Below are 15,744 nucleotides of genomic sequence, written 5' to 3' on the forward strand. Positions count from 1 at the left end.
ACTACAGTATGAGCATCAATGTGAGGAATATAACTACAGTATGAGTATCAATAATGTGAAGAATATAACTACAGTATGAGCATCAATAATGTGAAGACTATAACTACAGTATGAGCATCAATAATGTGAAGACTATAACTACAGTATGAGCATCAATGTGAGAAATATAACTACAGTATGAGTATCAATAATGTGAAGAATATAACTACAGTATGAGCATCAATAATGTGAAGAATATAACTACAGTATGAGCATCAATAATGTGAAGACTATAACTACAGTATGAGCATCAATAATGTGAAGACTATAACTACAGTATGAGCATCAATAATGTGAAGACTATAACTACAGTATGAGTATCAATAATGTGAAGAATATAACTACAGTATGAGTATCAATAATGTGAAGAATATGACTACAGTATGAGTATCAATGTGAAGAATATAACTACAGTATGAGCATCAATGTGAGGAATATAACTACAGTATGAGCATCAATGTGAGGAATATAACTACAGTATGAGTATCAATAATGTGAAGACTATAACTACAGTATGAGCATCAATAATGTGAAGACTATAACTACAGTATGAGCATCAATGTGAGGAATATAACTACAGTATGAGTATCAATAATGTGAAGAATATAACTACAGTATGAGCATCAATGTGAAGAATATGACTACAGTATGAGTATCAATAATGTGAAGAATATAACTACAGTATGAGCATCAATGTGAAGAATATGACTACAGTATGAGCATCAATGTGAAGAATATGACTACAGTATGAGCATCAATGTGAAGAATATAACTACAGTATGAGTATCAATAATGTGAAGAATATAACTACAGTATGAGTATCAATAATGTGAAGAATATGACTACAGTATGATTATCAATAATGTGAAGAATATAACTACAGTATGAGCATCAATGTGAAGAATATGACTACAGTACGAGTATCAATGTGAAGAATATGACTACAGTATGAGCATCAATGTGAAGAATATGACTACAGTATGAGTATCAATGTGAAGAATATAACTACAGTATGAGCATCAATGTGAAGAATATGACTACAGTATGAGTATCAATGTGAGGAATATGACTACAGTATGAGTATCAATAATGTGAAGAATATAACTACAGTATGAGTATCAATGTGAGGAATATGACTACAGTATGAGTATCAATAATGTGAAGAATATAACTACAGTATGAGTATCAATGTGAGGAATATAACTACAGTATGAGTATCAATGTGAGGAATATGACTACAGTATGAGCATCAATGTGAGGAATATAACTACAGTATGAGTATCAATGTGAAGAATATAACTACAGTATGAGCATCAATGTGAAGAATATAACTACAGTATGAGCATCAATGTGAGGAATATGACTACAGTACGAGTATCAATAATGTGAAGAATATGACTACAGTACGAGTATCAATAATGTGAAGAATATAACTACAGTATGAGTATCAATGTGAGGAATATAACTACAGTATGAGTATCAATAATGTGAAGAATATGACTACAGTACGAGTATCAATAATGTGAAAAATATGACTACAGTACGAGTATCAACAGAGTGTAAAGTCTGGCTCTGGGTGAGCTCATATCATGCCTTTTGATTGCATGTCAACCAAATTGGTTTTCTTCTTTGCTCCAAACACACACATTCTTTTACATTCTTCAACTACAGTCGAGACCAGATAGATATAAACCCCTCCATAAGCAAGAGGCCTAATTTCCTCACAAATATTTAACAGCCATTTAGTATCCTCTTCCAGTTGCATTTCTGGAATACCAACACACAAAAACTGTTGCTGTGTTACTATGTGCCGTGGATGGATGCATATGGTTTGCAGTACGAGCTCTGTGAATGTGATGACAGAGAGTTGCTGGAGGCGGCATAGCCCCCAGATGACGCAGCTCTAACCTTGTGAGAGAGCTAGCTCAGTGACAAGGTCAGGACCCACCCAGTGCTAAGACGCTACCTGGTAGACACTTTCTACACTCCACAGGAACAGATTAATAACCCCTAAGGTTGATGTCCCATGCCCCCGCAGAAATTCAATTAGCATAGTAAAAAAAATCCCCATAAAAATGTGTCAGTTTAAGCTAGAGATATGTTTTTTGGCATTGGATGCATCTCAATACACCGCCTCCGCCTATGTAGCACTATGAAAAGTGGCAGATCTAGAGCAGTGTTTGTCAGACCATGAGACATCCTGGAAATTGGTATTCTCACAAAATGGTCTGTAGTGTCCGAACGGTTTGGCCTACAAACTATTATATTATTCAATGTGTTTGTACGGGCTAATAGCAGTAAAGCACCAATTGTTTTTTCATCAATTTTTTTTTTTTTTATACTTCAAGGGGTCTTAAAATTCTAAATCAAATCGCTAAATGATCCTTGGTATGACCTTCTTAAACCCCTCCCCTGCCCCTGCTTAGACAGGGCTTGGACTAGGGGGTTACAGGCACAGCTCCCTTGAATTATTATTATTTATTTTTTATCTCAATGGAACTTACCTGGTTAAATAAAGGATAAACAAAAAGTGATAGAGATATATGTCAAAGATAGTTATTTAGAGTGTGACCATGTAATATTTATCTATTTGGAACCTATCCATGTATTAACCATGGACTCAGGCCTCTGTTTTTTCAGCTACAAACCCTCTCTCTTCTGCTTCTTGAGCTTAGAGAGCCACACACCTCTCCACTGAAGACACCCAACGCAGTGTCGAACCAACGTTTTCTCCCTGCATAGCATTAGCACTTCGCGCGGCCCCAAGCTAGCGGCGATCATGGTTAATCCGTCCGCTGGCACGGGCCAGCGCTGCCGCCATGTGTTTCTACAGAGAGCGGCACTCCCCCAGGAGGTGCTGTCAGCACAAACTCAGGAAACAGTTATACTGTTCATATTTTTACAAGCAGCCTCTATGTGCAGCTAAAGTGAATCATAAGCTAATCACTGCCAGCTGCCGCCTGCGCTCAGGCTCAAGGAATGAGGGGAATCTTTCATATGCTGTACAGAGTATACATTTCTCCCCTGGTATTCACCTTCCCTGTTCATCCTCCTTCTCCTTCTCCTCCTCCTCTCTTGACAGCCTTTTTCCAGGCAGCCAGCTAGCCACCCCTTACCCCTTCTGTTGTGAGAGTGTGGTTGACCCCTGACTTCTAGGTAGATTGACAGAGTGACTGCTACCAGGTAGGCTATTGACTGAGATCAGGATGGACAATGAGGGCTAGGGGTAAGATGTTGGGGTGAGGGTTTCAGATCAATGATGAGGGCTAGGGGTGAGATGTTGGGGTGAGGGTTTCAGATCAATGATGAGGGCTAGGGGTAAGATGTTGGGGTGAGGGTTTCAGATCAATGATGAGGGCTAGGGGGTAAGATGTTGGGGTGAGGGTTTTAGATCAATGATGAGGGCTAGGGGTAAGATGTTGGGGTGAGGGTTTCAGATCAATGATGAGGGCTAGGGGTGAGATGTTGGGGTGAGGGTTTTAGATCAATGATGAGGGCTAGGGGGTAAGATGTTGGGGTGAGGGTTTTAGATCAATGATGAGGGCTAGGGGTAAGATGTTGGGGTGAGGGTTTTAGATCAATGATGAGGGCTAGGGGGTAAGATGTTGGGGTCAGGGTTTAAGATTGAAGGGGGATGAGAGTGAGTGTAAAAGAACTGGCTGGCAAATGTTTGAGAGAACTCACTGCTTGAATCACTCAGCCAGAGCATCTTTGACACAGCTTACTAGCAATAGTACAATGGATAGGACTCAGTTACTAGGACTCCGTTTACCTGACTTAGGGACTAGGACTCCGTTTACCTGACTTAGGGACTAGGACTCCGTTTACCTGATTTAGGGACTAGGACTCCGTTTACCTGACTTAGGGACTAGGACTCCGTTTACCTGACTTAGGGACTAGGACTCCGTTTACCTGACTTAGGGACTAGGACTCCGTTTACCTGACTTAGGGACTAGGACTCTGTTTACCTGACTTAGGGACTAGGACTCCATTTACCTGACTTAGGGACTAGGACTCTGTTTACCTGACTTAGGGACTAGGACTCCATTTACCTGACTTAGGGACTAGGACTCTGTTTACCTGACTTAGGGACTAGGACTCTGTTTACCTGACTTAGGGACTAGGACTCCATTTACCTGACTTAGGGAATAGGATTGTGTTTAACCGACTTAGGAATAATACTGACTTATATGACTGAGTGAATATGACTCAAATGCAATACGTTGAAGTGAACATGATTCCGGGAATACGATTTGATTCAGCAGACATAGATTGAGCCTTGCAATAAGCCTGGCTTCAGAACTCTTAGGACAGACCAAACGAATCAAGAATGCACATTCCAACCTGGACACTGTAACATCACCCTCGGGCCAAAACAATCCAACCAAATGTATTCACATTCCAACCTGGACACTGTAACATCACCCTTGGGCCAAAACAATCCAGCCAAACGTATTCACATTCCAACCTGGACACTGTAACATCACCCTCGGGCCAAAACAATCCAACCAAACGTATTCACATTCCTACAACACATGCAGGTGTATATGGAGGGACATGGACGTTATCAGAACTGAATACTCTGTCTGGTTATATACAGTCTATAAGATGCCAAAAATACAATTGGCAGTGATGCAATCCTTCACTGTTCTAGGATCTGTCCTCTAAGGCTTGGTTCTGTCCTCAGGGATTTTTATTTTATTTTTTATTTAACTAGGCAAGTTTTAAGAACAAATTCTTATTTACAATGACGGCATACCCCGGCCAAACTCTAACCTGGACGACGCTGGGCCAATTGTGCGCCGCTCTATGGGACTCCCAATCACGGCTGGTTGTGATACAGCCTGGAATTGAACCAGGGTTTGTAGTGACGCCTATAGCACTGAGATGCAGTGCCTTAAATTGCTGCGCCACCTGGGAGTTATGAGGGGATGGAAAGATGGAAAGAAAAATGAAGACAGCTCGCTGCTCTGAATGAAGATCCATGAGAAGAGCTACTCTGAATGAAGATCCATGAGGAGAGCTACTCTGAATGAAGATCCACGAGGAGAGCTGCTCTGAATGAAGATCCATGAGGAGAGCTACTCTGAATGAAGATCCATGAGGAGAGCTACTCTGAATGAAGATCCACGAGGAGAGCTGCTCTGAATGAAGATCCACGAGGAGAGCTGCTCTGAATGAAGATCCATGAGGAGAGCTACTCTGAATGAAGATCCATGAGGAGAGCTACTCTGAATGAAGATCCACAAGGAGAGCTGCTCTGAATGAAGATCCACGAGGAGAGCTGCTCTGAATGAAGATCCATGAAGAGAGCTACTCTGAATGAAGATCCACGAGGAGAGCAATTCTGCTCCTCGTTCGTCTTCCATCACTTGCCCTTCCTGTCCCACTAGTGACCATGGATCAGACTCCCCTTCCCCCCGTCCGTTAATGGATCAGACCCACCTTCCCCCTGTCCATCCCCCTTCAGCGGGCCGCTGTTAATCCCCTCTGATGGATTGGCAAGCGTGGCTTGGCGCAGGATAGTGGAAACACGCCTGGTTCTGGTTAGCGTGCTCAAGCCACGCGTGAGAGATGGGTAGCGCTGAGCTAACCTAACCCTACGGCCCAAACCTAAGCAGTCAAGGAGCTTTTCCTGGGCCCATATAAGCTATCTGTTAGTTTTATTGAGCTAACCGCGGAAAACACTGTAGGAAACACTGAAACACTCCATAAATGCCATCTGTTGTAAGATAATTTAGACATTGAATTGTCTGAATTGTTCTTTGAATAAACCATTTAGGCCAAGGCAGTAATTTGTGTTTATAACCAAGTTGGACCACAAAACCACGACTAGGCCTACTACTACCATGACCAGAGTCTTATATTTGGCTCTGACCACAGCCAGTAGAAGTAATGACTATAATGGAATGTTTTTGTTTGACTTCGGAGATTGATACTCTGTGCAGATGATTTAAGGCTGATAATTGATGGAAAGATGGGAGGACTGATGGCACTGAGTTCATCGCTGACTGTGCTGCAGATGACTGTCTCCCCTCAGAACATGATCTGTTAATGATGTCCCTGCAGCCACTCTAATTCAATTAGATTGTGTCAATCACAGTTCCTTGTGCTTCACAAGGTACCAAACCAGGTCAAACTAATATTTCCAGAGGGGCTCTAATGTCAATACACAGGAAAAAATACCATTATAGAAGGCACTGAATGACATCCCTTACCACCCATCATCGCTACAGCTAAAGGCTTCACCAACTGTAGAATGGGCACGTCTGTGAGAGACCCCCCAAGTGTTTCTAGCTCCTGCACCGACCTTCATGCGCATGCACAGATCAAGTATTTTAACTGGCATATTTTAATATTAGCGTCAGAAAAATGACACTGGTATTTACAAAGTAAAATGACTCTAAATGGCCCATTTGAGCCAGGGTAAACACATTTAGCGATGAGGTCAGAGGCTGCTGCAGCACTAGTCAGGTTAGTTAGATCATTTTGTCAAAATGTTTAATGTCCTGCTAAATCGTTTGGGAAAAACAAGTGTGGCGTTGCTATTGACTTTGGCAGTAGCCTGTATACTCAAGGCTTTAAACATGTAATCAAATGCTCCACCTTCAGGCAAATGTAAGTAGACGTTTCATACCCAGCTTGTTGTAGGTCCTGGCACAGCTGTCTCTCTGTCTTAGATGGGCTGATAAAGTAGTCCAGTTACCGAATGCAGTACATTTTCTTCGGTTAGATATTTGTACATTTTCTTTGGTTAGACATTCGCAAAAAAATATTCAGGTTAGACATTTGTACATTTTCTATGGTTAGATATTCCAATTTGATGAAATGCACAAATTGCTGTAATTCTTGTAATGAAACGCTGTCATGGCATCACAGACAGATAGGAGTGTTGGGTGGACAAACGGACAGACCTGAACCAGAGCGATCACTTATGGCCTGTGTCTTACCAGCTGGCCCTTTATTTTCATTTGTAAGGAAACTTACTGTACACTCACAGTGGTCTATTTCAGATGGACCTCATCAAACTTGCTGAATAACAGATCCCTGTCTCACATCCAATATCTCATCATAGTGGTGTGTGTGCGTGCGAGCGTGTGTCTCTGTTGTAGTGTAACTGGTGTTAAAATATCCTCAGCACGCTCTTTTCACTTTCTGTCTCTATCCAAGTAGCAGTAATTGTAAGTAGTACTACGTACCAAGAAGTCCTGAAACCACATTGTAATTCTACAGAGCTCTATTCCTGCTGTTAATGCTTGAAAAAACACAGCACTTTCCAGAAAGTACCAGGTCTAACATGACAACCCATTGCAGCTCCAGCACGTTTACATCTGCTACGGTTACCATGTCTGCTTTTCTCACTGTTTATGCTGGAAACGGACCTGTCCACCATGTCTCACGCCAAATTCACAAGTAATCATCGGTGTTTCTTAAACTTTACCTTGTTAATGCACACATTAACAAGGTAAATGTGTGATTTAAGTACACACACACACACACCAATCTAAGAAAAACAATTATTTTGTTACCATTTTTGCAATGCTTCATTATATCCCCATTGCCTCCCAATCTGTTTTAATGCTCTCATTTTCTCTCTCTCTGGTTTTCACCCCATTGTTTTGTACAGTACATACAAAACCTCCTGTCGACATGTTGGCTTTGTTACTGTGCTCTGCTGGTTCTCGTAGACACTAATAGGAAACATGCTAAGAGAAAGAGAGCGAGAGAGCGAGAGAGAGAGAGGAAACACTGGACCTGATCAGAGGAACTGAAGTAAACCCAGTGAGTGAGTGACAGTGAGTAACCAGAGTGTGAAATGTGTTTGTTAATCTGCAGCAGGACTCAGTGCCTCTTTAATCAAACAGACGGTAGCTGGCGCTCTGTTAGCATAGCATCTCTATACTAAACATTGGGGAACCTGGTTAGTAGTGTCCTATCATTCTACATAATAAAAGACAATAGGTATTGTAGTATTATACCACTATATTGTTATTTTCTAGCCAACATGTATTTCTAAAAAGAGAATCTGGTTAGAACTTTGCCTCTAATAAATACTAGTTGACACACTGTTGTGTGCCATGCCAAATAAAAGTAGTAACAGTTCGCAAGGACAGGGCTAAATCAACATGGAGTACATGTTTAAAGAACTGAAAGGTTAAGTGCTGTTAATGAGCTACACGAAAACACAAGAGGAGTCAGCACCACACTGCTCTGACAGTTTATCTTTGAAACCTTTGTATAATCGTGGGCCAAACTGTTAGGTCATTGGGAGTCCTCTGTCACCCCCAGTGGGGACTCAATTGGACCTGTGGATCATTGGACACAATGCCAGAAATAGTGGATATTATTGGCTGCATCATTGTGACCTCATCCTGACCTCCATGCTTAATCTGAAGGTTCATCGCTATGGCCGCTTCCAAAATGCTACCCTATTCCCTACATACTGTAGTGCACTACTTTTGACCCCTATTCCCAACATAATGTAGTGCACTACGTTTGACCAGAGCCTTATGAGGTTCCCTAAGGGCGCTGGTCAAAATAATTGCCCTACATAGGCAATAGGGTGCCATTTGGGACATAGGGCATGGGTTTGGATTAAGACTGCTAAAATGATTGGGTTTTGCACCAATATAGGGATTGTACTGATTTTGGTTGACACACAACAGAGCAATAATTTATATTTCCCAAGTGTCCCCACACTGTGCTGGGATCAGCATGATCTTATCGATGAAGACATTGTGATGTCCCACAGTGATGACAACACAGCTGTCCTGTAATGACGATCACATCCCAGAGGTAGTTCAGCTGACCACCGACCCAGAGCCCTTCTGGAGGGAGATACTATTTCATCAGCCTAAACTTGGACATTATTATAAGCCTGAAGCTACAGGAATGTATGGTTATACTAATAATATCATGATGTGTAAAGGTAAGATAGTGTATAACTGTGTGTGTCTGTGTGTCACGCCCTGACCTTAAAGAGCTGTTTTATTTCTCTATTTGGTGAGGTCAGGGTGTGATGTGGGGTGGGCATTCTATGTTTTCTATTTCTTTGGATTTGGCCGAGTGTGGTTCCCAATCAGAGGCAGCTGTCTATTGTTGTCTCTGATTGGGAATCATACTTAGGTAGTCTGTTTTCCCACCTATGTTGTGGGATCTTATTTTCTGTTTAGTTGCCTGACAGAACGGTGCGCTTTTGTTTCGCTACTTTGTTATTTTGTTGCGGTGTTCAGTTTAATAAATATCATGAACGCCTTCCACGCTGCACCGTGGTCTCCTTCTTCAACCCACGAGAGTCGTGACACTGTGTGCGTGCAATGCATTTGACAATCGTATTACCATAAGTATGTGACCTGTGATCCGAATACAGTGTGTGCAGCATCGGGGGGGGGGATGATTTTGGGGGAAGTTTCTACACAATTTTAAAATACTCTAAAATGCTATTTAGAGAACAGCAAAAACAAACAAAATTGACCTCATCCATTAATTATCAGGTGAGTTTAAAGTTTGGGAAAGCTTTTTATTCATCATAAAATTGCACATTTATAATAAAGGATTGCATGCATATCATCACATTTACAGACTAATGTAAGATAGGCTACTATTCTTAATGTCATGAGTAGATTGCATAGTCATAATTTAGGCTAATAATATAACTCAATCACTGTGAGCAAAACAGACAGTTCTGAACAATGCATGCCGGAACGGCATAGTGTTATTATCAGAGTGAAAAATGTACAATTTTTTTTATAAACACATTTCATCCAGTCAACTTTAAATGAAACATAAGCAACATATCTGCAGTGAGTGTGTGCATATTTACTGTCTTTATCATTGATTAGTACCACTGGAAAGTTTGAGTCAATAATTCCCTTCTCCAGGCTAGGTCGACGTCATACAGATGAAAGATATTCATTTGAGCCAGTTTGCTACAGCAGGAAAACCCCCTATGGATGTCGGCCCTTTAACTTGGCCTTGTAGTGACTTCATAGCGTGTATTATGCATCTATTTCACGTTGCATTGTATGCGCCTTTCCACAAGCAAATGAGTCAATTTATTATGACCTACCGTTAAACTTAATACTGTGGTGATAGTTAATAGATGGGGTCAGTTTTGTTTGTTTTTGCTGTTCTCCAAATAGCATTTTAGAGTTTTTAAATTGTGTAGAAATGCAGTAAATCATCTTCTACTTCTAACCCCCCCACAACCCACATGGCATACCCTAGGTTTAGCTGAATTGATGCCACTGAACAAGGGTATACCCAACTGAGTGTGTGTCTAATGAATTACATGTAACAGTAGTGTATGTATAGTAGGGAACTCACCCATCGCGTGTGCTCTCCATGGTGGACAGAGGGGACATAGAATGCGGGCTGCTCAGGTCCCGTTCCAGGCGGGACTGCCTGGGGGGCAGATCAGGGGCAGAGGCTGAGCCAGTGGTGGGGGCTGGTCCTGGGGAAAGGAGCTCCATCGAAACACAGTGATGGGGGGTGCTGGAGCCAGTGTACAGGCCTGAAAGACAAACAAAGTTAATTCACAAAATGTGCCGAATCAACTCTAGGTCCTTGCTCAGCCATGTTCCAAATTAAATGGCTTTTCATAGCAACAAGCTTTTGTTTTGACAACTGATCATCCAATCAGAGACGGTTTTGAAAAATAGAATGTTCTGTTTTGTGCTGTTTGTGATTTACAGTACATTATTTATGCTGCCAACGGGGTTGGCCTCGATTGTCCTTTAGAGTGGAACTGACAGCGTTTTAGCAACATTAAATCTTATTAAAATCTGTTCATATACACCCCCAGGAAGAATGTGACACTTTTTATTTGATTTTTTACCATTTCTGAGAAGCGAGCACTTACATATGGTCATTTTCACGTTTTCATAAATTCATAGGATGTTTGGGAATGACATATAATAAGTCATTCTATAGTGTTATGACCTGGCTTATAGTTCATAACAGCAAAGGGAGACCACACATTACTTAAATGTAAAAAGGAATACATTTATTAAACTAAATAGTAATAAATACAAAAATGTAACATGAGCTGTGGACGTCTGTAAGATCAGTAGTATGTGCAGTGTGTGGATGAGTGGAGAGGGTGTTGTATGGTGAAAACAAAACCAAAAGGTGGTGGAAGCCAGCCTGCCAGTCAGGGAAGAGAGTGTTGGCCGATGTGCCACCCTTTATAGCCTGCAGGTCAAGCCTGCCTAGGTGTACCACATCAGCTGACATCCTCCCCAGCTCTGCAACAAGCAAACTACCAAACAGGAGAACCCAGCAGACAGAGTGGGAGGGACATCACCCCCCCTCTAAGAACAGGGTTCCACCACGAACCTGAAACTAAAACAAAACAGAAACAACCAAAACACAAAAAAACAAATGCTGTATTACTTATTACAAAAATATATATACACACACACACACACACACACACACACACTACCGTTGAAAAGTTTGGGGTCACTTAGCAATATCCTTGTTTTTGAAAGAAAAGCACATTTGTTGTCCATTAAAATAACATCAAATTGATCAGAAATACAGTGTAGACATTGTTATTGTTGTAAATGACTATGCCACAACTGTCAGAAAGTGTCCATGATTGAGTCTTTGAATGAAGAGATGGAGATAAAACTGTCCAGTTTGAGTGTTTGTTGCAGCTCGTTCTAGTCGCTAGCTGCAGCGAACTGAAAAGAGGAGCGACCCAGGGATGTGTGTGTGCTTTGGGGACCCTTAACAGAATGTGACTAGCATAACTGGTGTTGTATGTGGAGGATGATGACTGCAGTAGGTTCCTCCGATGGGGAGGGGGGGGGGGCTAAGAGGGTTTTATAAAGGATGAGGCCTTCCGTCTGGCCACTCCACAATAAAGGCCAGATTGGTGGAGTGCTGCAGAGATGGTTGTCCTTCTGGAAGGTTCTCCCATTTCCAGAGGAACTTTGTCAGAGTGACCATCGGGTTCTCGGTCACCTCCCTGACCAAGGCCTTCTCCCGATTGCTCAGTTTGGCCGGGTGGCCAGCTCTAGGAAGAGGCTTGGTGATTCCAAACTTCTTCCTGTTATGGTGAGTGAATGAGGACCCAAAAGCGAACTAACTTAAACAGAGCTTCTTTAATAACCAAACATAGGTAGGCTCAGATAGACCGGCAGATTCCGACAGGACAGGACAAGGTTACAGCAAACATGACGATAGTCTGGCTCAGGCATGAAACACAACAAACAAGAATCCGACAAGGACAGGAACAGAAACAGAGAGAGATATAGGGACCTAATCAGAGGGAAAAAGGGAACAGGTGGGAAACGGGGTGAATGGGTAGTCAGAGGAGACAAGGAACAGCTGGGGGAAAGCGGGGGAGAAAAGGTAACCTAACAACGACCAGCAGAGGGAGACAGGGTGAAGGGAGAGGACAGAGACAAGACACAACATGACAGTACATGACAGTACCCCCCCACTCACCGAGCGCCTCCTGGCGCACTCGAGGAGGAAACCTGGCGGCAACGGAGGAAATCCTCGATCAGCGCACGGTCCAGCACGTCCCGAGAGGGAACCCAACTCCTCTCCTCAGGACCGTACCCCTCCCAATCTACGAGATACTGGTGACCACGGCCCCGAGGACGCATGTCCAAAATTCTACGGACCCTGTAGATGGGTGCGCCCTCGACAAGGATGGGGGGGGGGGGGGGGGGAGACGAGCGGGGGCGCGAAGGACGGGCTTGATGCAGGAGACATGGAAGACCGGGTGGACGCGACGAAGGTATCGCGGAAGAAGAAGTCGAACTGCGACAGGATTAATGACCCGAGAAATACGGAACGGACCAATGAACCGCGGGGTCAACTTGCGAGAAGCCGTCTTAAGGGGAAGGTTCTGAGTGGAGAGCCAAACTCTCTGACCGCGACAATATCTAGGACTCTTAGTTCTACGCTTATTAGCAGCCCTCACAGTCTGCGTCCTATAACGGCAAAGTGCAGACCTGACCCTCTTCCAGGTGCGCTCGCAACGTTGGACAAAAGCCTGAGCGGAGGGGACGCTGGACTCGGCGAACTGAGATGAGAACAGCGGAGGCTGGTACCCGAGGCTACTCTGAAAAGGAGATAGCCCGGTCGCAGACGAAGGAAGCGAGTTGTGGGCGTATTCTGCCCAGGGGAGCTGTTCTGACCAAGACGCAGGGTTACGAAAAGAAAGACTGCGTAAGATGCGACCAATAGTCTGATTGGCCCGTTCTGCTTGACCGTTAGACTGGGGGTGAAAGCCGGAAGAGAGACTGACGGAAGCCCCAATCAAACGGCAAAACTCCCTCCAAAATTGAGACGTGAATTGCGGACCTCTGTCCGAAACGACGTCTGACGGAAGGCCATGAATTCTGAAAACATTCTCGATGATGATTTGTGCCGTCTCTTTAGCAGAAGGAAGCTTAGCAAGGGGAATGAAATGAGCCGCCTTAGAGAACCTATCGACAACCGTAAGAATAACAGTCTTCCCCGCTGACGAAGGCAGTCCGGTGACAAAATCTAAGGCGATGTGAGACCACGGTCGAGAGGGAATAGGAAGCGGCCTGAGACGGCCGGCAGGAGGAGAGTTACCGGACTTAGTCTGCGCGCAGACCGAACAAGCAGCCACGAAACGACGCGTGTCATGCTCCCGGGTGGGCCACCAAAAACGCTGGCGAATGGAAGCAAGCGTACCCCGAACGCCAGGGTGGCCGGCTAACTTGGCAGAGTGAGCCCACTGAAGAACGGCCAGACGAGTAGGAACGGGAACGAAAAGAAGGTTCCTAGGACAAGCGCGCGGCGACGGAGTGTGAGTGAGCGCTTGTTTTACCTGCCTCTCAATTCCCCAGACAGTCAACCCGACAACACGCCCCTCAGGGAGAATCCCCTCGGGGTCAGTGGAGGCTACTGAAGAACTGAAGAGACGAGACAAAGCATCAGGCTTGGTGTTCTTAGAGCCCGGACGATAAGAAATCACGAACTCGAAACGAGCGAAAAACAGCGCCCAACGCGCCTGACGCGCATTAAGTCGTTTGGCAGAACGGATGTACTCAAGGTTCCTATGGTCAGTCCAAACGACAAAAGGAACGGTCGCCCCCTCCAACCACTGTCGCCATTCGCCTAGGGCTAACCGGATGGCGAGCAGTTCGCGGTTACCCACATCATAGTTACGTTCCGACGGCGACAGGCGATGAGAAAAATACGCGCATGGGTGGACCTTGTCGTCAGAGAGGGAGCGCTGAGAAAGGATGGCTCCCACGCCCACCTCTGACGCGTCAACCTCGACAACGAACTGTCTAGAGACGTCAGGTGTAACAAGGATAGGAGCGGATGTAAAACGATTCTTGAGGAGATCAAAAGCTCCCTGGGCGGAAACGGACCACTTAAAGCACGTCTTGACAGAAGTAAGGGCTGTGAGAGGAGCTGCCACCTGACCGAAATTACGGATGAAACGACGATAGAAGTTCGCGAAGCCGAGAAAGCGCTGCAGCTCGACGCGTGACTTAGGGACGGGCCAATCAATGACAGCTTGGACCTTAGCGGGATCCATCTTAATGCCTTCAGCGGAAATAACAGAACCGAGAAATGTGACGGAGGAGGCATGAAAAGTGCACTTCTCAGCCTTCACAAAAAGACAATTCTCTAAAAGGCGCTGGAGGACACGTCGAACGTGCTGAACATGAATCTGGAGTGACGGTGAAAAAAATCAGGATATCGTCAAGGTAAACGAAAACAAAGATGTTCAGCATGTCTCTCAGGACATCATTGACTAATGTCTGAAAGACAGCTGGAGCGTTAGCGAGGCCGAAAGGAAGAACCCGGTATTCAAAGTGCCCTAACGGAGTGTTAAACGCTGTCTTCCACTCGTCCCCCTCCCTGATGCGCACGAGATGGTAAGCGTTACGAAGGTCCAACTTAGTGAAAAACCTGGCTCCCTGCAGGATCTCGAAGGCTGAAGACATAAGAGGAAGCGGATAACGATTCTTCACTGTTATGTCATTCAGCCCTCGATAATCTATGCAGGGGCGCAGAGACCCGTCCTTCTTCTTGACAAAAAAAACCCCCGCTCCGGCGGGAGAGGGAACGGAGAATCACCAACCGCCTCTGTCTCTATTGCGGTTCCGCTGGTCATTTTGTCACTTCATGTCCAGTAAAAGGCCAGAGCTCGTCAGTAAGCGGAGGGCTACTGGTGAGCGCTACTACTCCTGTCTCTCCTTCAAGATCCTGCACTACCTTGTCGGTCCATCTACGCTGGACCGGTTCGTCAGCTTCCTGCAGTGCCTTAATAGACTCTGGGGCGGAGGGCTGTTTTATGGACGAGACCTGGGCTCGGGAACATGACATTCCTCTCAGACAGTTAAAGGAGCCCACGGCCTTGTTCGCCTTGGATGGTAGTCCTCTCCCCAGGATTCAGCGTGAGACGCTACCTTTAACCCTCACTGTTTCTGGTAATCATAGTGAATGAGGACCCAAAAGCGAACTAACTTAAACAGAGCTTCTTTAATAACCAAACATAGGTAGGCTCAGATAGACCGGCAGATTCCGACAGGACAGGACAAGGTTACAGCAAACATGACGATAGTCTGGCTCAGGCATGAAACACAACAAACAAGAATCCGACAAGGACAGGAACAGAAACAGAGAGAGATATAGGGACCTAATCAGAGGGAAAAAGGGAACAGGTGGGAAACGGGGTGAATGGGTAGTCAGAGGAGA

The 15,744-nt window shown here is 44.4% G+C and overlaps 1 protein-coding gene across 1 annotated transcript in view; it reads right to left on the reverse strand.

Moving 5' to 3' along the window:
• The window catches only part of LOC110536036 (zinc finger protein GLIS1), a 142,936-nt gene that overhangs the window by 8,194 nt on the left and 118,998 nt on the right, over positions 1 to 15,744 (reverse strand). The window contains exon 8 of the mRNA XM_021621582.2: positions 10,366 to 10,552. Within this exon, the coding sequence (XP_021477257.2) occupies positions 10,366 to 10,552 (187 nt within the window). The remainder of the gene's footprint in view (positions 1 to 10,365; positions 10,553 to 15,744) is intronic.

Source organism: Oncorhynchus mykiss, chromosome 1 (assembly GCF_013265735.2).
Source record: "Oncorhynchus mykiss isolate Arlee chromosome 1, USDA_OmykA_1.1, whole genome shotgun sequence".
NCBI classification, from domain to species: domain Eukaryota; kingdom Metazoa; phylum Chordata; class Actinopteri; order Salmoniformes; family Salmonidae; genus Oncorhynchus; species Oncorhynchus mykiss.